Source organism: Pongo pygmaeus, chromosome 5 (assembly GCF_028885625.2).
Source record: "Pongo pygmaeus isolate AG05252 chromosome 5, NHGRI_mPonPyg2-v2.0_pri, whole genome shotgun sequence".
In the NCBI taxonomy this organism is placed as follows: domain Eukaryota; kingdom Metazoa; phylum Chordata; class Mammalia; order Primates; family Hominidae; genus Pongo; species Pongo pygmaeus.
Window position 1 is genome coordinate 43,890,653 of NC_072378.2, and position 21,446 is coordinate 43,912,098.

General features: G+C 46.1%; 2 protein-coding genes across 4 annotated transcripts in view; one reads left to right on the plus strand and one right to left on the minus strand.

The window, feature by feature from the left end:
* Positions 1-15: 15 nt before the first annotated feature.
* Positions 16-13,617, plus strand: POLR1C (RNA polymerase I and III subunit C). Of its 2 annotated transcripts, none has more exons than XM_054493248.2 (9): positions 16-208; positions 336-407; positions 2,363-2,470; positions 2,736-2,868; positions 3,099-3,218; positions 3,308-3,460; positions 3,658-3,807; positions 3,963-4,079; positions 4,213-4,544. In XM_054493248.2, exons 1-9 carry the CDS (start codon positions 140-142, stop codon positions 4,329-4,331), a joined length of 1,041 nt encoding a protein of 346 aa, XP_054349223.2. In that variant the 5' UTR covers positions 16-139; the 3' UTR covers positions 4,332-4,544. The 2 variants fall into 2 exon arrangements, with proteins under 2 accessions (XP_054349223.2, XP_054349224.2); XM_054493249.2 differs by lacking the exon at positions 4,213-4,544 and adding an exon at positions 12,314-13,617 and having other exon boundaries at positions 52-208.
* The window catches only part of XPO5 (exportin 5), a 55,114-nt gene continuing 39,029 nt past the window's right edge, over positions 5,362-21,446 (minus strand). For both annotated transcript variants that reach the window (XM_054493245.2, XM_063667040.1), the window contains 12 exons: positions 17,376-17,476; positions 14,676-14,772; positions 13,884-14,020; positions 11,893-11,990; positions 11,224-11,270; positions 10,699-10,796; positions 9,738-9,800; positions 8,878-8,960; positions 8,145-8,252; positions 7,869-8,006; positions 7,509-7,673; positions 5,362-7,041 (listed from right to left, as the gene is read on the minus strand). In XM_054493245.2, the coding sequence (XP_054349220.1) occupies positions 6,904-7,041; positions 7,509-7,673; positions 7,869-8,006; positions 8,145-8,252; positions 8,878-8,960; positions 9,738-9,800; positions 10,699-10,796; positions 11,224-11,270; positions 11,893-11,990; positions 13,884-14,020; positions 14,676-14,772; positions 17,376-17,476 (1,273 nt within the window). In that variant the 3' untranslated portion in view covers positions 5,362-6,903. The remainder of the gene's footprint in view (positions 7,042-7,508; positions 7,674-7,868; positions 8,007-8,144; positions 8,253-8,877; positions 8,961-9,737; positions 9,801-10,698; positions 10,797-11,223; positions 11,271-11,892; positions 11,991-13,883; positions 14,021-14,675; positions 14,773-17,375; positions 17,477-21,446) is intronic.

A 21,446-nucleotide genomic window follows, 5' to 3' on the forward strand; every position in this document is an offset into this window, starting at 1 on the left:
GCTGCGGACGTGGACGGGGGCGGGACAAAGTCTCGCGATATTTAAGATTCCAGGAGGCGGTGCGTTGCCACGGAGACGGAGCAGGGCTACTAGGACGCACGCGTCAGATAGAGCCTCTAGTCTTGTGGAGAGATTGAAGATGGCGGCTTCTCAGGCGGTGGAGGAAATGCGGAGTCGCGTGGTTCTAGGGGAGTTTGGGGTTCGCAATGTAAGCCTTGTGGTCTTGAGCTCGGGCGGGAGGAATGAGAGCGGAACAGGGATGGGTCTTGGGATTGGCGTGGGGATAGCCGTGGGCTCACTGTCCCTTCGTGGACGAATTCGTCCCTTTGCTCTAGGTTCATACCACTGACTTTCCCGGTAACTATTCCGGTTATGATGATGCCTGGGACCAGGACCGCTTCGAGAAGGTAAGTGGGGCCGGAGTTGTCTGGGGAGGGTTATGAAGGCCAGACCCTGTGGTCTGAGCAGCCTGTGTCTGTCTCAGAAGCTGCTCTTGGGGGTCGCTCCGTTTGTAAGTTTGTTGAGCAATGTGCTAGACGCTCCGTTTACAGGCCAAATTAGACACAGTTTCTACCCAGTTCTGCAAAGATGTTCAGTTTTGTTGAGGAATGGTATGTATCAACAAGTGAATCTAGTGTAATATGGTGAAGGTGGTTGATAGCCATGAAGACGGCAGGGTTGGGGTGGGGAGCATTCCGCTGAGACCAGGAAGAGGGGCCGAAAGGTACTTAACATTTCAAGAGGAGGGGACATCTGAATTGAGCCTTGAATGGTAAGTAAAAAAGAACAGGAGTTAAATTATGAAGGGTTTGTTTCAAGTCAGTGAAGTTCAGGATATACAGGTTTTGTGTGTATTTAGTGTTTTGTATTATTGTTTCACTTAGCTTAAAATAAGGGTTAAAATTGCATTTAAATAGATTACTGAATGTTACCGTTTATGCAACTGACCTTTGCGTGCAGCTTATAAACATGATCTGTAAATCAGTGCTTGGGAAAATTTTACTTTTTTAACCTGTTGATACAACGAATAAAGTATGAACAATGAAAAAGGTTAATGCTTGAAAAAAAATTATGGCTTGTGTGAAGTGTGCTCCGGGAATGTCCAGGTAGTTCTGGCATGAGTGGTAGGCAAGGTTGAAGTGTGTCTTGGGCACTGTTGATAGGGAGCTTGAATAGTTCTTAAGCAGACACGATCAGATTTGCAACCTTGATGGCTGGGAGGGAATGAGTTTGAGGAGGATCTTATGAAGCAGGCAGATCTGTTGTAAGGGAAGCTGAGGTTGAAGACATGAACTAAGACTGATGGTACAAATAGAGCAAAGGTAGAACAGAAGGTAAATTTATGATTGCTTTGGTAAAGGCTGTGGGGGTAGCATAAAATGACTTTTTGGCTTGGGAACTGCTTTGATGCATTGTGGTATCATTTACTGAGAGGAGAAATGGGTCTGGGAAACGGGAATGATGATGCATTGTTTTCTGCATGTGGAGAAATCTAGCAGGCTAGAAGACTGCACGCTTGAAATGAGATCAGAAGTGAGCTAACATTTTGGGAGTTGTCAGAACAGATAGTTGCTAAAACTGTTAGTACAGTTAAGGTGACCTGGGAGAGGGACAAGAAACTGGCAAATTTAGAGATGGGTGGAAGTTGATCATCAGAGAAGGAAGAGTGGAGCTCAGAGCTCAGAAACCAGGGGAATAGTTCAAAAAAGGAGGGGATTTTTTTCTTTTCTTTTCATGAGACGCTCTTATCTCCCAGGATGGAGTGCAGTGGCGCGATCTTGGCTCACTGCAACCTCCGCCTCCCAGGTTCAAGCAGTTCTCCTGCCTCAGCCTCCCAAGTAGCTGGGACTACAGTCACGCACCACCATGCCCAGCTAATTTTTTGTATTTTTAGTAGAGACGGGGTTTCACCATGCTGGCCAGGCTGGTCTCAAACTCCTGACCTTGTGATCTGCCCGTCTTAGCCTCCCAAAGTGCAGGGATTACAGGTGTGAGCGACCGTGCTGGGCCAGGAGGGGGTTTTTTAATCAATGCCAAGCATAACAGAAGTCTAGTAAGAGGACTGAGTAGTGTCAACAAGACTAAGCACTATGGTAGTTTCTGTTCTTTAGTAGAATAGCTTCTGTGGATGGTTTGGTTGGAAGCCGTATTGCATAGGGTTTTAATGAATGTATGACAAAAACGGAGACTTTTCATGAAACTTAAAACACTGGGCGAGAAAGAATATTTAATAAGGGACATCTGGGCAAAGGGAGGTTTTTGGACTAGAGGCTAATACTTGAGAGAATTATCTAAGGGGGAGGTATGAAGAGAGATTACACAGAGAGCAGGTTTCACTTAAATGTTTTTCCTGTCCCTCTAGAATTTCCGTGTGGATGTAGTACACATGGATGAAAACTCACTGGAGTTTGACATGGTGGGAGTTGACGCAGCCATTGCCAATGCTTTTCGACGAATTCTGCTAGCTGAGGTATTGGCAGGCATGGTGACAAGGCTGGAGTTGCTTTGGGAACTGCACTGACACCTCACTTGGAGAATTAAGTGTCTCAAGCTGTCCTTCCCTCCTTAATTTTCTTGGAATTTTGCTGAGCATTTTACCTTCTCATTCTTTGTAAATTTCTCATTAAACATTCTAGGAAGAGAGATAGCTCCCTACCTCTGGAGGTTGGGGTTACGGGGATAGGCAGGGGGTCTATTGGATTTTTGCAGATAAGTGGTTATTTTTCCTTGGGCAGGTGCCAACTATGGCTGTGGAGAAGGTCCTGGTGTACAATAATACATCTATTGTTCAGGATGAGATCCTTGCTCACCGTCTGGGGCTCATTCCCATTCATGCTGATCCCCGTCTTTTTGAGTATCGGAACCAAGGTGAGAAAATGAAATTTTGGGAGAAGTGGACTATCTGGGTTCAAATCCTGGTTGACTGTGATGTTGGGTAAGTTACTTATCTTTGTACATCAGTGTTTTTCATCTGTGAGAACACTTGCCTTGTCTTCCCAAGTTTGCCATAATTAAATGGGAAACATATGTAAAGCATTCAGCATAGTGCTGGCACTCAGACGTTTATTAGTTCTTAGGAGCTCCCTCCATTTGTGCAGGAGATGAAGAAGGCACCGAGATAGATACTCTACAGTTTCGTCTCCAAGTCAGATGCACTCGGAACCCCCATGCTGCTAAAGATTCCTCTGACCCCAACGAACTGTACGTGAACCACAAAGGTAAGTAGTGGTAGGGTGAGGAAGAGGCCCCACCTGTGGATAGCTGCTAGTTTTAGGGACTGACATCTTCTGGCATGTTTTTCCTCCAGTGTATACCAGGCATATGACATGGATCCCCCTGGGGAACCAGGCTGATCTCTTTCCAGAGGGCACTATCCGACCAGTGCACAATGACATCCTCATTGCTCAGCTGCGGCCTGGCCAAGAAATTGACCTGCTCATGCACTGTGTCAAGGGCATTGGTGAGAACCCTGTGTGCCTTCCTGGGAAGGGGGGTAGTTCGGTTGCAGTGGGGCAAGCCGACTAGGGAACTCGGCTGAGATATTCCCGGCAGGTAGAAAGCCAAGAGGGTTGTGCTTTTGCTGTTAGTAGCTTATGAGGAGTATTCTTCCTAACCCTAGAAGGGTTTCCTATAGGCATGTTCCCTCTTCCTCTCCAGGCAAAGATCATGCCAAGTTTTCACCAGTGGCAACAGCCAGTTACAGGCTCTTGCCAGACATCACCCTGCTTGAGCCCGTGGAAGGGGAGGCAGCTGAGGAGTTGAGCAGGTGCTTCTCACCTGGTGTTATTGAGGTGCAGGAAGTCCAAGGTATGGTATTTGGGATGCTGTTCAGGTTAGGACCTAAATAATATTTTCTTTGAAGGTGACAAATAAAAACGCTGGGCTCCGAAAAGTATAACATGGTTTGCTACCAAGTGGCAAATTAGAAAAAAGGATAAAAAAACATGGTTTGTTCTCATTAGGTAAAAAGGTGGCCAGAGTTGCCAACCCCCGGCTGGATACCTTCAGCAGAGAAATCTTCCGGAATGAGAAGCTAAAGAAGGTTGTGAGGCTTGCCCGGGTTCGAGATCATTATATCTGTGAGTATGAAGTGGTGAGATGAGTGGGCAGTGCTCTTTGGTGCTGCAGCTTCCTTCCAGTCTAGATGTGAAGTTTATGAGTAAGTTTTACAGGCAAGCCCTGCCTAGACTAAAGTGTCTCTTTGGTCCCCAGTCTCTGTTGAGTCAACAGGGGTGTTGCCACCAGATGTGCTGGTGAGTGAAGCCATCAAAGTACTGATGGGGAAGTGCCGGCGCTTCTTGGATGAACTAGATGCGGTTCAGATGGACTGAGCTTGGATGCTTCTGAGGCAAGCTGAAGCTTTGGGTTCTGACTGACCCACCCTACAGGACTGCTGTACAGAGAGCCCAGTGTGACTAGGGATCCTGAGTTTTCTGGGACAATTCCAGCTTTAATCAATATATTTTGTTAAATGTGCCATAAAATGAGACTTTTTAGGCCTTTATAAGGCCTTAGATGTAAATAAACTCACCCAAACAAAAACACTTTTTGAGATTACTTTTGAGTTTGTTTTTTGAGAAAGAGTCTCACTCTGTTGCCCAGGCTGGAGTGCAATGGTGCAGTCTCAGCTCACTGCAACCTCCTCCTGGGTTCAAGCAATTCTCTTGCCTCAGCCTCCTGAGTAGCTGATACTACAGGCGCACACCACCACACCTGGCTATGTCTAATTTTTTGTATTTTTAGTAGAGACAGGGTTTCACCATGTTGGTCAGGCTGGTGTCAAACTCCTGACCTCAAGTGATCTGCCTGCCTTGGGGCCTCCCAAAGTGTTGGGATTACAGGTGTGAGCCACTGCGAAAAACGGGGCCTCACTTCAGAACTGGTTTGGCATTTAGCAATTAAGAACATCAGATGTGCACTCCAGCCTGGGTAACAGTGAGACCCTGTCTCAAAAACAACAAAAAGTACACCTCCTGAGAATTGGCAAATTAAGGTGGTTTCTGGGAGCACAGCCAAACCCTAGAAAAACATTCAAGCTAGAGTGAATGTGCCACTTCACCTATCTCCTGGATTACCAGGGAAGTTCATGTTGCTATTGACAGCTCCAACAAAGAACAGTAGCAATTCCTGTGGGCTAGGCCCAGCTGCCACACACGAAAGACACTTTGAGAATGGTATGGGCTGCCTAATCTGGGTATGTCAGGAATAGAAATCCTTTTCTAACTGGCACACCATTTCAGAAAGCTTGAAAGACCAGGTTCATCAGTCACATTTCTTCCTGTTTAGTCCCGGGTGCTCATGAAGTAACCCTGGAGTATGTCACTGGTTTTAAGACTAGGTTGAAAAAGGCAGATGGGTCCCTTTCTGTACGAAACTGAGATTTTTACTGACATGCAGATGTGCTTTAGAGTTAATGTTTCTACAAAAAGTTTCTATAAACAATAGAAAATTTCTAGCATGAAGTCACAGAATGTTAAAAATATTACAATGCAATAAATACAACTACACCCTCCACAGCCCCAACCAGACAGGAATAGGCAGCTATCAGGTTTGGAGGGAAACACTCTTGAGATCGTCATCACAATCCACAGAAACCCAGAGCACCACACAGGAAGAGGGAGCAACACAAGACTCCAACTTCTGCTTCCCCAGCTTTGCTTCTTCTCAATCTGACCCTGCCTGTGGCCCGCACCAGCTAAAAACTGGAGCTTCAGTCCACTTCGGCTCTCGTGGAAACCCTCTTGTCAGTGGACTGGATGGACAACAGGTCTGTTTTTGTGCAGAGCACATGGACACACTGGTTTCTGTATGGATTAACTCTGCCTTATGGCCAGTAATAATCTCAGGGCCAGGTCCCGTATCCATGTCCTCTCTGTTTACAGGGCCTTTCAATGACCTCTAGAATGGACTCACAGTACAGGTTGTGATGCGAAGGCATGTATTCTTTTCTTTTGGAAATGGCCTTTGAGAAAAGTAACCAGGGACCTGAAAGACCATGAGATTGTGGAAGGCACCTGGACTTAGTCCTAGGAGAAGACCAGCGGCTTTGCTAGCTGCTTATCACAGATGTAGCCTAGTTGGTCTGTATTATCCTTGGATGACAATGGTGTCATGTGACACTATCTAGGGTACAGTGGCTCTTGTGCCTGAGTGGACCTTGAGGCTGGGGAGGCCAGACTGAGGGGTCATTCATGGAAGGGCAAGATGTGTGAACTCTAAAGGGGATGTTAGCACTAAAGACTGCCCAGCCCTGGTCCTTGGAGGTACTATACTTGATACTGTGCCAAGTTTAGCAGTAGCCTGTACCATGGGTCCCATCAGGTGACCAGATTCTTGCCCAAAGCAAAGTTGAGAGAACTGGCCAAGTTCTCTTCAGCACTTAGCACCTAACCCAGACGTGCCCCTTAGGGAGTGGGGAAAGTTTCCTGCCAGCCCAGCAGCAAAAGGGCTCAGTGGGAGTTGGAGTGGTCCAAGAGAAACTCTGGCACAAGTAGTTGAGGGCTGTGCTCTTGCTGCAAGCCTTGCTAGTCGCAGTGTTGGGCACAGCGCCCTTAGTTACATTCTGTACAGGTATGTGGCTGCACAGGGGTGGGAGGGCTTGTGGGAGAAGGGCTGCTCTGTTCTAGCTTTTCTTGGAAAAGCCAAATCTCCCAAGTAGAATGGGAACTATCTGGGACATCTAGACAGAATAGTTTAAGCCCTAACTCCCTTTCTTGATACTTTAGTATAATTACTTCTGGTCCTGCACAGGGCCTGTTCTCTCCAGCTCCAGACCTGGAGATCTCTCTCCAGGCTGACAATGGTGGAAAGTGAGGTGGCAGTGCAAGAAGGGCCTAGAGATTAGCTACAAAGGGAAAGAAGAGATGACAAGAAAGGCTGAGGAAGGATGCCCAAAAGCTTGATTCAGGGTTCAAAGATGGTGGCCAGGCCACCCCCATCATTGTCCAGCACCTCCGTCTCCAGCATTGGCTTTGTTTTTTTGAAAAGTGAGGGAAGATTCTTAATGTGAACTTCTTTTCGGAACTGCTCTCCCAAGGGTTTCTGTGGAAAACAAATGAGAAAGAATTAATGCTAGGCCCTAAGTAGTAGTTAAAGATTCTCTTGGCCCGGCGCAGTGGCTCACGCCTGTAATCCCAACACTTTTGGGAGGCCAAGGCGGGTGGATCACCTGAGGTCAGGAGTTCAAGACCAGCCTGACCGACATGGAGAAACCCCGTCTCTACTAAAAATAAAAAAAAAATAGCCGGGTGTGGTGGCACATGCCTGTAATCCCAGCTACTTGGGAGGCTGAGACGGGAATCGTTTGAACCTGGGAGGCGGAGGTTGTGGTGAGCTGAGATCGCACCACTGCACTCCAGCCTGGGCAACCACTGCACTCCATCTCAAAAAAAAAAAAAAAAAAAAAAATTATCTCACCATAATGGTCAATAACTACAGCTGGTTTATGGTTTGCCCATACACATGATTTAAGAAGGGGTTGGGTGCACTAATGAAGGTGCGTGACCTACCCCAATGCAACCAGCAATGAGGCGTTTGAATTGGTCCTTTCGGCGCTTGTCAGCCACTTTCTGCAGGGAGGGGTTTAAAAGCTTGCAGTCAAACTGGTCCAGTGAGTCCTTCTGTATTTCAGGGATTTGCTCCATTACAGCTCTTATCTCCAGGTACCTGGGGCGCTGATATCAGCAGGGATAAACTTACTGGATGTAGGTTTGGATATTGCCACCCTCCCCATTTCCTGCCACACCCATTTCTCGGAGACTGCACCTGCAATTTGGCAGGTGCCTGGATTTAGGATAAGGCCCAAGAGACTAGGAGCAGACTGAGTGATGAAGCTGCAGCCATCCTGCCCCCATGCTTTCCCCACTCACCAGTGCCTCGTATATCTGGAAGGCCAGATGGACCAGGGAAGCCATGCACCCGTCGTGCTGCCCGTGCATCTGTAAGCCTTTCAGCACACTGGTGAAAAGCCATGTAACTGCATCTGCAAGCAGTGTCCCTGACAGCACCTGGGGAGACAACTGTGCTTTAGGGCCACAGGGGGCCTCTCTCAAGGCCTCAGCACCCCAGTTCTTCTGAATGATTTAGTCAATCTGCATGACCCAAACCTTCCATGAGGGGCAGGGAAAAGGGGTGAATAACCATACTTGTTTGAGGAGAGGCCAGCAGAGCTGTGAGGTCGTCCTCTGGCAGGACAGAGTATCTTTCCAGGCCAGGGAATTGAAGGCTGTAATTAATAGTGCTGTACAAACATCCTGAACAGGAAAAGAAGAAGAGTTACAATGGGAAAAGAAGCACAATTTTCTCTGATTATTCTTACACATCAGGAGCTGGAAGGTTTTTTTTTTTTTTTCTCCCCGCTCTAACAATGGGGTTGTTTTGTTGCCCAGGCTGGTCTTGAACTCCTGGGCTCAAGCTATTCTCCCATCTCAGCCTCTCGAATAGCTGGGACTACAGGTGTGTGCCACCATGCCTGGCTTAGGAGCTGGAGTTTTAAATAGCTAAGCAGGAAAAATGAAGTGAGTTTACTTCCTCTATTTCTGTGTATTGCCAGTCAAAAAGAAAAAATCAAAATGTGAGAAAACCTGTATGTGTAAGATGGAGACAAAGCTCAGGCCTGGCTTGGGGAGGCTAAACACCAGGGATCTGCATCAGTGTGCCTACTATGTGTTTTCCTGAGAGCTCCTGCCTATGCTGGTATGGGAGACACCATGGCACTGCACCTTTTCCCTCGTTTTTTTCTGGGGCCTTTGGAACCAGGAACTTATGTAACAAAGGAGTATTACAAAAAACTCTTGATAGCACCATAGAGCAAGAAAAGTAAAAGGTGACTCCCCACCTGGGCAAAGAGTAAAGGTATCACCTGCTCCTTCTACCCACCTCATGCTTCATCAGACATTTGCCCAGGTCTGTAAGCTCTGCCATAGCTGAGGGGGTGACCTCTGTGGCCATCATTTCTTCATCTGTTATCAGAGAGTAGAATGTTAAGCTCCATCCTTTCAGAACAGAGAAGAATATCTTGTTCTGACAGAAGCTCAAAAAACAAAGCACAGCTGAGTGTTCTAGGCTAAGTGGTGGCTAAGTAGTACTAGGAGCCCTCCCACCTCCACATAATAATGGCCCATGCCCATTGGCTGATCTTCTAGAGATGCACCCAAGCTGTACATGAGGGAAACGGGAGCTTCTAGGCAGAAACACAAAATGCTCCAAATACTGAAGTTACTTTGTTGTTGGACAAATATTTGAGCATCCTTTCTACCAGGCACTGATTTAGTTACTGGGGATAAAAGGTATAGGACAATAGGTCCCTTCCCTGATGGGAGTTTACATTCTAACATGGGAGATAGGTAAGAAAGGAATACATAAATAAAAACATAATGTTGGGTAGTGACAACTGCTATGAAGAAGAATAAAGCGGAGGAATACAGAGTAGCTGGGGTTGCCATTTTTGATAGGTTGGTCATGGACGATCTCTTGGAAGAGGTGACATTGGAATGAAGCAAGGGAAAAGATCACATATATGGTTGGGAGAAAATCATCTGAGACAGAGGAAACAGCAAGTGCAAAGGCTTGGAGGTGGGAGTATGATGGAGGCACACAGCAAGAGGGCTGGTCCAGAGATGTTAACTAGATGTAGGGTGTCTCCTTCTCACCAGACTGCAAGGAAACTGACCTGGTTCAGAAGGAACAGTATTTAGGAGGCTAAGAGCAGACCTCCAAGGTCTCACAGGCTCACTTACCGTCTCCATCTGCTGGGGGAGCACTACTGTGGTCAGCACCCTTCTTTGAAACACAGCAAACCGCTAAAGCAAGAAAGCAGGGTTACTAGGTGAAGGGTGGCTATATACTACCACAACAGCCACCTCAGGCCCACTGATCCCAACTTGTCTTTGGCCAGGTGAGGAGGGAGGAAGATGGGGGTACCGTCCAAGGCACAAGAATTAGCTTCACCAATAGAAATAGAGGCATTCTGATGACCGAACTGTTTTGGTCCTTCAAGTTCAACTAGCTGAGAGAAAATTACAGAATTCTCTGAGAGTGAGTCACTAGGAGAGGATGCTTGATATATCCCTGGTCTACTTTGAATCTCAAACAAACAAAATGACACAGTAAAAATGAAAATTAACAGCCTCCATGTCCAAGAATTTAAAACATTTCCCTATTTTGACAAAACTAGGAAGTTATTCCTAATGAATTCAAATTCTTCCTGCTATTTTAGATTGTTTCCCCATATTCAGCTTGCAATTCATAAAGTATCCTTAGGTTGACCTAAGGACTGCCTTGCTTCTATGTAGTTATTTCTTTTGATCTGTCAGTGTTGCTGCAAACATGAACTTTTTTTTTTTTTTTTTTTTTTGAGACGGAGTTTCACTCTTTCGCCAGGCTGGAGTGCAGTGGCGTGATTTTGGCTCACTGCAGCCTCCGCCTCCCGGGTTCAAGTGATTCTCCTGCCTCAGCCTCCTGAGTAGCTGGGACTACAGGCACGCGCCACTACGCCCAGCTAATTTTTGTATTATTAGTAGAGACAGGGTTTCACCATGTTGGCCAGGATGGTCTCCATCTTTTGACCTCGCAGTCCACCATGCCTCACTGCAAACATGAATCCTTTCCATTAGTCAGGCCTTCATGGAGTTGGCTGAGCCACCAGCTCTTCTTCCAGGAAAATTCTCTATATAGCCCCAGTTTCGACATGCCACTTACTGATTAGGTCCATGACTTCTCGGGTTAACATCCTCACCAGTTGCTCCTCCAGCATCTCTTGAGACTCTGGGTTTTCATCTGCAGCCTCATCTTCTCCACTGCAGAAAACCAGGGGGCCAAGTTCCACAGGAGTGCAGAAAAGGAAGGACAAGGAAAGCAGCGACCCTAATCAGATTCTCTGTGACCACTTTCTTCTCCTTTGGGTCTTCGTTTTATGCAAAAGTTGGGAATGGACAGCAGTGATCCACTGAAGGACATTATTACTAGTGACTCTGTCCAGTTGGATAGACATTACAGAATCAAAGTGAGTAAGGTTAACAGTAGCCCCTATGAAGGCTGGATCTCAGAGTCTGCCTACTGGTCACAGCCTGTCCAGACAAGCCATGTATCACCTAGGCTGAGAATGACTACAACCTACTGCTCTTCTACCCTGGGACAGCAGAATCCCTGCCCTTCCTTTTTCCACCCCAATGGTGGATGAGCTGCCAGCTCATCCACCAAGAAGAGTGGGTAGGTATCCCTTACCACAACAGGCTCCTTTGGTTGATAACTTGCCATTTCTGAGAAAGCCTCTGGGAAAACACAAAGAAAATAAATGCTAGAATTGGGGAAAGGATTGGAACCCATAATATCTAAAGTCAAGTCCACTTCATGATTAAAATTAGCCAAGGATGATTCTAGGCATCAATGACAACCTCTGTAGACTCCACACCACAAGGTTAAAAAAAAAATCTATGGTTTCTGTAACCTATCCCACATCCCTGATGAGGGTGGTATCTCAAACACCTCTTTGCTTGGAAAGAATTAACAACATTTTTAGAATTCCTGGGTCTCTAGACGTACCTGTTCTCCACCCAGCTGGTCCCCCTGCTTAATTCCAGAGTAAAGATAACAGACCCAGCATTCCTGGCAAGGGTCTGTGAGCAAGCATTCCTCTTTTTACCTCTCCTCAGTTAACAGGAGGTTAGGAGCAGAATCTGCAACTGAAGCTGTCTTGTGGCAATTAAATCAGTTTAGTTCTTTGGGGGCTGCTCGATCCTACAGCAAGTATAGTCTGCTGGGATAGAAGCTCTGCCCAGCCAGTCTGGCAGGGCTAGTAGACAACACTTCTAGGAGCTCCTGACTTGCAAAGCTCAAAAATGGCCAGAGGCCTTAACAGTACTCTTTGCTTCCTGTTCCTGACTTATCTCTTACCATATGGAGGTAGGTGAAAAGAGGTCCGAGGATGGGGGATACCAGGGCTTCATAGTGCTCTGGGGGACAGAAGAGCACCAGAGGCTTTACAAAGACCCGTGCTGCAACAAGTTAAGAAATTTTAGTGCATAGGCACACATCTCTCACCTGCCAGGTGGTGGGTTGCACCCCTGGGCAGAATCAATCCCTAAAGGATTTGCCGGATGTCAAAAATATCCTATGTTAACAGTGAAAAAATCTTAAAGTTCTTTTCCTAAAATCCTAAATGGCATTGATATTGAATTCCATTATACTCTTAGTTTAGCTGCATTTCCGTCAGGCTGCACATTATGGTCACTGGCCCGAAAAGTAGGAATAAAAAAATAGGAAGGAGGACATCCCTGTAACAAACTCTCCTTCACCATTCTCCTTATAATTTCAGGTAAGAAAGATTTGCTGGCTGTGATGGCTCACACCTGTAATCCCAGCACTTTGGGAGGTCAAGGCGAGGGGATCACGAGGTCAGGAGAGCGCGACCATCCTGGCTAACATGGTGAAACCCTGTCTCTACTAAAAAATACAAAAAAAAAATTAGTTGGGCATGGTGGCGAGCGCCTGTAGTCCCAGCTACTCGAGAAGCTAAGGCAGGAGAATGGTGTGAACCTGGAAGGCGAAGCTTGCAGTGAGCCGAGATCATGCCACTGCACTCCAGCCTGGGCAACAGAGAACGACTCCGTCTCAAAAAAAAAAAAAAAAAAAGAAAAAGAGATTCAACTATTAATAAGGGTCTGAATGAGAATGTGAGAATGAAGTATTAAAGAGCTTCTTCTGGCTGGGTGTGGTGGGTGGCTCAGGCCTGTAATTCTAGCACTTTGGAGGCTGAGGCAGGAGGATTACTTCAGCAAGGAGTTTGAGACCACCCTGGGGAACATAATGCAGACCCCATCTCTACAAATACTAATAAAAAATAGCTGGGTGTGGTGGTGCGCATCTGTGATCCAGTCCAGGCTCTTCAGGAAGCTGAGGTGGGAGGATCACTTGAGCCTGCAGTGAGCTTTGATAGCACCACTGCATTCCTGCCTGGGTAACACTGAGACCCTGTCTCAAAAAAAAAAAAAGTGCTTCTAAAAATACAGAAAAGGGATAAAAGTTTTATTTTTCACAGCTGGGCACGGTGGCTCATGCCTGTAATCCCAGCACTTTGGGAGGCCAAGGCAGGCAGATCACTTGAGATCAGGAGTTTGAGACCAGCCTGGCCAACATGGCGAAACGCTGTCTCTACTAAAAATACAAAAATTGGTTCGGGCATGGTGGCTCACACCTGTAACCCCAGCACTTTGGGAGGTTGAGGCGGGCGGATCACTTGAGGTCAGGAGTTTGAGACCAGCCTGACAAACATGGCAAAAACCTGTCTCTACTAAAAATACAAAAAAATTAGCTGGACGTAGTAGCATGTGCCTGTAATCCCAGCTACTTGGGAGGCTGAGGCACAAGAATCACTTGAACCCAGGAGGTGGAAGTTGCAGTAAGACAAGATCGTGCCACTGCACTCCAGCCTGGGCAATAGAGCAAAACTCTGTCTCAAAAAATAGAAATAAAAATCAGCTGGGTGTGATGGTGCACACCTGTAATCACAGCTAGTTTGGAGGCTGAGGCACAAGAATCGCTTGAACCTGAGAGGCTGAAGCTGTGAGCCGAGATCACGCCACTGCACATCAGCCTGCGCAACAGAGTGAGCAAGACTCTGTCTCAAAAAAAAAAAAAAAGTTTTATCTTTAATATTTCCGAGAAGGGGGAAGGTAAAAATTTACCCCTAAGGAAAAGTTTATGGCCATCTGGACTGCCTTCATGTTTTCCCTGCAATCTGCCACTGTTTTTAATGACATGATGCACTTAGATACATAACCTCATCTCTTCCTTCCAGTTCTGCCTCCTCCCTCTGGTTCCTGTGACCTGTTTCTCTCTCTAATTTCCTGACCTTTTGGGTTATGTAGAGACTTTTGAAAGGATATGAAGCATGGGTCTGAGTCGGTAGTCAGGAATATTGTTCAAGTTGACAAAGGCTGAGCTGAGAAGCTGGGTAGCAAGGTCCTCCACGGTATAGAAGTCTTGCTGCATGGAAGGGCCTGCCTTCCCTAGGATATGAAAACTGTAAAGGGGGGAAAAAAGCATTGAAAATGACAAATCCAACATCTGTTACTGCCAGCCCTGACTGTCCCATGAATTTCATTTCTAGCCTATAAGATTTTTCAGCCAGAAAAGCAGTTGTATTTACTTAAGAGAACTTATAGATACAGCATCTTTTTAAAGACAGATGTTGGCGGTCAAGATCAGCAGTAGCTTTCATTACTATTTAATGTGGACTTACAGTGGACGATCTCATTAGCTTGGCTGATTAGTGTAGTGGTTAGTGAGGCCAAAGCCCATGAGGGCCAGTTACCTCCCCAACCCACAACCAGTATCCAGCCACCCCACTCCTATGAGAAGTATGCGGCAAGCAGTGTAGGGTCTAAGCAATCCCCACCACTTTTAGCTTCTACTTCGGTTTCATCATTTTATACACTAGAAACACAGACAAATTGGGCATTAAGCAGGCTGGGACTGTGAGGCTCATATGACAATTACAAAAAAAGCAAATGCAGGAAAGCAGGCTGTTCACTTCTATTTAACACTAGAATGATTAGTTTCCTATCAAATTCTTGCCTCACCTTACCTGTACACTAGATGAAAAGTCCAACCCATGGACATTCCTATACAATACATATCGAGGAAGAAAATATGGAGAGGCAGCATTGGTTCCTTACCAGTTTTCATAGAGGGTAGAGAAGAAACGCTGCATTCTTTCCAAGACGGTTTTGAAGACAGGAGAGTCATTGAGTTCCAAGAGAGGTTGAGGTAATCCTACAGGGAAATACGGGTTAAGAACATGATGCTCCTCTGTCAGGAGTCTCAATTGGCCAACACTCTACAGCAGGCAGATGTTGTTCAGGGGTGAAGATGTGTGCATGTCTGGTGCTGTACTGCAAAGCAGTTGGCTATGTGATTTGCTGCACTCTTGGTAGGAGAAGGTGAAAGCTACTTAAGGACCCAGGACTTTAGACCCGGGTACTCTTTTATCTGCTTTTTTTTTTTCCCCCAGATGGAACCTGTACCAAAAAAAGTGACAACTCAAAAGTATTTTTCCATAAAGCTCTGGGGATGCCCCCACAATTAAGTTATGAAACCCCTTTTTTAAGCAAAATCTTACACAAAACACTAAGATGTGTAGCAGCTCAAAATGAAACCCACTTACCTTAGTATTAAAAACTGCCTTAAAAGATCTATATTTTTAAGTGTAATCAGAGGTTTTACATTTCGAGTCTTATAGTCAGAAGGTATCTGCGGGAACTGTTTGTCCATTCTAGTATTTCTGGTTGGCCACTTATTTCTATAGCAGGAGTTCCTGACTTAACTTGAATAATGGCATGGGGGGGTGTGGTAAGCAACACCTACTTTTTATATTAATAGCCATACATTTCTTGGAAGTTCTATTTTTATTGGTGTCTGCAACATGACCCTTAAATGGAATGGTGTCAAAGGAAAAGATTCAGGACTATCTAGGCCGAAACAGACAGACATGAGCTCTGGAAAGGCAAATTAACATCGTTCCTTTGGCTAACATCACAGCCCTTGGATTGCCTGACCACAGCCGGGCTCAGACACAGGTTATAGCTGATGACAAAGACAAACTATGGGGGCTGTGATGGTGAGCCAGCCTGAAGCTTCTGAGATGGGAACAAGGTTTAGACAACTGATGCCTCTAGCTCTAACTTCATCTCACATTCCCAGACTTGCTCCCTGTGCTCCAGCCACATGATTCAACCATCTCTATGTTCTGGACATACCAAGGCCTTTCCCTCTTGCCTCAGATCTTATACCTGCCATTCTGTTTGTCCAGAATGCCCAGCATTTCCTCATGCCCCTAACCTAGCTAGTTCCTACTCATCCTTCAAGTCCCCATCGGGAGTCAGCCTTCTGACTTCCCTTCGAGACTGGGTCAGGTCTCCCGATAAACACTCAGAGCCCTGCCACTTTCCTTCACAGCAAATACCACAATTATGACTGCACAGTTATTTTCATGCTTATTTTCAATGGGAAGATGAGTTAAAGCAGTATCCTAACAAGGTCACAATTGGAAGGCCAGGTGTGGTGGCTCATGCCTATAATCCCGGCACTTTGGGAGGCCAAGGCAGGCAGATCACTTGAGGTCATGAGTTCGAGACCAGCCTAGCCAACATGGTGAAACCCTGTCTCTACTAAAAATACAAAAAATTAGCCGGGTGTGATGGTGCATGCCTATAGTCCCAGCAGGCTGAGGTGGGAGAATCACTTGAACCCAGGAGGTAGAGGTTGCAGTGAGCCGAGATTGCACCACTGTACACCAGCCTGGGTGACAAGAGTGAGACTCTCAAAAAAACAAAACAAAAAAGGTAACAATTGGGAAATGGCTTAAAATCTATTCCTTTAAAAACTTTGATATCTATCTAAACACACACACACACACACACACACACACACACACAGCCTGGGTGACAAGAGTGAGACTCTCTCAAAAAAACAAAACAAAACAAAACAGAAAAGGTAACAATTGGGAAATGGCTTAAAATCTATTCCTTTAAAAACTTTGATATCTATCTACACACACACACACACACACACACACACACACACACACAGAGCCTGGGTGACAAGAGTGAGACTCTCTCAAAAAAACAAAACAAAACAAAACAAAAAAGGTAACAATTGGGAAATGGCTTAAAATCTATTCCGTTAAAAACTTTGATATCTATCTAAACACACACACACACACACACACACACACGCAGGAAAGTATACAAATATCCTTCAGGCTAAAGGCCATGATTTATTTATAATCGAATGGCTATAATACCCACCACAACCTACTGGCTAAATTGAAGAAGGGGTTAACGGGGAAAAAAATAAATTGCCTTCCATCTTCTCTGTATGCTAAGATAATGAAGTAAATATACTTGTTCATATAGAGCTTATAGGAACTCCACATTCTTCATTTCTGAACAAATAGATGCTCAAGGGTAGTGCAAGACATGATGGAAGAAGCACAAGATAGGCTGAAGCTGCTCAAGGAACCCATAAGAACGCCTGTAATCACTAGGATTCTAGTGCTTTGAAAGGCCATGGTGGGAGGACTGCTTGAGGATAAGAGTTCAAGACCAGCCTGGGCAACATAGCAAGACTCTTGTCTCTACAAAAAAATTTTAAAGTTCGTCTGGTGTTGTGATCTGCCCGTAGTCCAACTACTCAGGAGGCTGAGGCAGGAAGACTGCTTGAGTCCAAGAGTTTGAGCCTGCAGTGAGCCTGCTATGGTTGCACCAGTGCACTCTAGCCTGGGTGACAGAGACTATGGACTCTCAAAAAACAACAAAAAAAGGGGACATCCATTAGGGATAAGATAAACCTAGGAGAAAAAAGGTTACATTTCTTACCTAATATAGCAGATTTTTCCGCGTCAAGCATATCCAGAGCCTTGGTGAAAGGCTCTGCCATTTTGGCTAGCATTTCTGGTGCATATAATGTATTGTGGGTCCTGAAAGAAACAAGAATGCTACTGAGCTTTTCCATCTGATGCAGAAGGAAAGAGTGGGTTTCGCTTGTAATCCAGTGATACTACAGTTCCACACAGACAGATCTGCCCATCAACTCCTGGCAGGGGAAAGAAAAGAAGGTATAAATATCTGAATGCTCGCTGGAGGAGGGAACAGACTTGTACAGATAATTAGTATACAATACCTAAGATAAATTAACATGAGAACTAAACCCCAAGACAACAGGACAGTATCAGAGTCCAAAGCTAGAAAGCAAAATTCTTTTAAATCTGAGGTGGTCCCAGTAGTTTTTCGACCACCAGTGATATGGAATGAAATGTGTGCAACACTGTGGATTTACAGGTAGGAACACAGAGGAGGTAGTCATTTGCCCCATTTTTCAATGTTTTGTCTTAATTCCAAGAGCATGGACCTTGCAACGGCTGTTTGGACCTGATAGAGGAACACAATTCCCAACACATGCTGTCCCCCACCAAAATGACCTACCTGAGCAATTATGGGCTTTGAGTAAGGAGCAAGGACTGTGAACTTGATGCACCTGCTGTCCACAGCACTCTTACCTACTCACAGAAATGACCCCACTGAACAAACTGATGGCTACATGTTTAAGATGCAAACTGAAAACATCTTTTAGACCATGTTTAAACCTCCATAGTTTGTTCTTTTTGTTCTTGCTTAAGTCATTCTAGGCTGGGCTCGGTGGCTCATGCCTGTAATCCCAGCACTTTGGGAGGCCGAGGCCGGCGAATTACCTGAGGTCAGGAGTTCAAGACCAGCCTGGCCAATATAGTGAAACCCCGTCTCTACTAAAAATATAAAAATTAGATGAGTGTGGTGGTGCATGGGTATAATCCCAGTTACTTGGGAGGCTGAGGCAGGAGAATTGCTTGAACCCAGGAGGCAGAGGTTGTGGTGAGCCGAGATCATACCGCTGCACTCCAGCCTGGGCAACAGAGTGAGATTCCATCTCAAAAAAACCCCCCAAAGGCCAGGCGCGGTGGCTCAGGCCTGTAATCCCAGCACTTTGGGAGGCTGAGGCAGGTGGATCACAAGGTCATGAGATTGAGACTATCCTGGCTAACATGGTGAAACCCTGTGTCTACTAAAAATACAAAAAATTAGCCGGGCGTGGTGGTGGGTGCCTGTGGTCCCAGCTACTCGGGAGGCTGAGGCAGGAGAATGGTGTGAAACTGGGAGGTGGAGCTTGCAGTGAGCCAAGATTGCACCACTGCACTCTAGCCTGGGCAACAGAGCGAGACTCCGTCTCAAAAAACAACAACAAAAAAAACCCCAAAAAACAGAAGTCATTCTATGGCTGGGCCCAGTGGCTCACGCTTGTAATCCCAGCACTTTGGGAGGCCAAGGTGGGTGGATCATCTGAGGTCAGGAGTTCGAGACCAGCCTGGCCAACATGGTAAAACCCAGTCTCTACTAAAAATATAAAAATTAGCCAGGTGTGGTGGTGGGTACCAGGCGTGGTAGCTACAGGTTGAAGATGCAAACTGAAAACATCTTTTAGACCGTGTTTAAGCCTCCATAGTTTGTTCTTTTTGTGCTTAAGAAGTCATTCTAGAGGCCGGGCGTGGTGGATCACGAGATCAGGAGATTGAGACCATCCTGGCTAACACGGTGAAACCCCATCTCTACTAAAAATACAAAAGCAAAATTAGCTGGACATGGTGGTGGGCGCCTGTAGTCCCAGCTACTCGGGAGGCTGAGGTGGGAGAATGGCGTGAACCCGGGAGGCGGAGCTTGCAGTGAGCTGAAATCGTGCCACTGCACTCCAGCCTGGGTGACAGAGCGAGACTCCAACTCAAAAAAAAAAAAAAAAAGTCATTCTAGGCCGGACGCAGTGGCTCACACCTGTAATCCCAGCACTTTGGGAGGCCAAGGCCAGAGGATCACCTGAGGCCAGGAGATCAAGACCAGCCTGGCCAACACGGTGAAACCCTGTCTCTACTAAAAATATAAAAATTAGACGAGTATGGCGGTGCATGCCTGTAATCCCAGCTTCTCCGGAGGTTGAGGCAGGAGAATCACTTGAACCCAGGTGAGCCAAGATTGTGCCACTGCACTCCAGCTTGGGTGACAGAGCGAGACTCCCTCTCAAAAAAAAAGTCATTCACTACCCTGGCCAGGCACAGTGGCTCATGCCTATAATCCCAGCACTTTAGGAGGCCAAGGCAGACGGATCACCTGAGGTCAGGAGTTTGAGACCAGCCTGGCCAACACAGTGAAACCCTGTCTCTACTAAAAATATAAAAATTAGCCGGGCGTGGTGGTGCATGCCTATAATCCCAGCTACTTGGGAGGTCAAGGCATAAGAATCGCTTGAACCCAGGAGGCGGAAATTGCGGTGAGCCGAGATTGCGCCACTGCACTCCAGCCTGGGCAACAGAGTGAGACTCCATCTCAAGAAAAAAAAAAAAGTCATTCACTAACCTCATGCTGTAAATATGATCCAGAAGTTTTACTTTGGCCAGACGCGGTGGCTTATGCCTGTAATCCCAGCACTTTGGGAAGCCGAGGTGGGTGGATCACGAGGTCAGAAGTTCAAGACCAGTCCCTGGCCAACATAGTGAAACCGTCTCTACTAAAAATACAGAAATTAGCCAGGCATGTTGGCACATGCCTGTAAATCCCAGCTACTCAGGAGGCTGAGGCAGGAGAATCGCTTGAACCCGGGAGGCAGAGGTTGCAGTGAGCCAAGGTCGCGCCACTGCACTCCAGCCTGGACGACAGAGTGAGACTCTATCTCAAAAAAAAAAAAAAAAGAAGCTTTACTTTTTGGGTTTTAAAACACCTGAAAATTTTTTGTGTGTGTGGTGGCTGGTAGGAATCTAATTGTTTTTTCTAACACGGTGAAACAGACAATATGGTGTCTGTCCTCGACAACTCAACTCTGCATAGAAAGCCAACTGTCCCAGCATTGAATAATTGATTTTTGTTTTGTTTTTTAAAGAGACAGGGTCTCACTCTACTGCCCAGGCTGGATTGCAGTGGTGTGATCATAGTTCACTGCAGCCTCAAACTCCTGGGCTCAAGTGGCCCTTCCACCTCAGGCTCCCGAGTAGCTGGGACTATAAGTGTGCACCACCACACGTGAATAATTAACACTTTTTTTTTTTTAGTAGAGAAAGGGTCTCTCTGTGTTGCCCAGGCTGGTCTCAAACTCCTGGCCCCAAGAGATCCTCCTGCCCTGGCCTCCTAAAGTGCTGAAATTATAGGCATGAGCCACTATTCCCAGCCATCTTTTTCTCACTAACTTTCATTACTTCTGTCGTAAATCAACCTGTAATACATACCTGGGAGTCTTTTAAAGGCACCTTTACTATTGTGTTGAACCCATCATCTAAAAGGATTATCTGCTAAAAAACTGAACTGGTATGAGGTCAGTTTTCTAGATCAGAGGTCACATTAGTACATGTTTTAAGCTTGGCCAGCAATATGGTGTCTGCCCTCGACAACTCAACTCTGCATTGAAGCACAATAGCAGCCATAAACAGTAGGTAAATGAATGGCCACGGTGTGTTCCAATAAAAGTTTACTTACAAACATGTGGAGACTTGCATTTGGTCCTCAGGCTGCAGAGTGCCATATGTCCTCTAGACATATTCACATATAACAAAATAACAAAATAACGGAAAGTAGACTAGATCAAACAATACTCCAGAGATGCAATCATCAAAATTTCACCAGGGGAAACTCTGGAAATACAAGTCTACCTTTTTCAACAAATAAATTGAAAAGAAAAAGAGGGCCAGGCATGGTGGCTCACGGCTGTATTCCCAGCACTTTGGGAGGCTGAGGCAGGTGGATCAGTTGAGCCCAGGAGTTCGAGACCAGCCTGGGTAACATGGCAAAACCCTGTATCTACTAAAAATACAAAATAGCCAGGCTTGGTGGCGCACACCTGTAATCCCAGCTACTCGAGAGGCTGAGGCAGGAGAA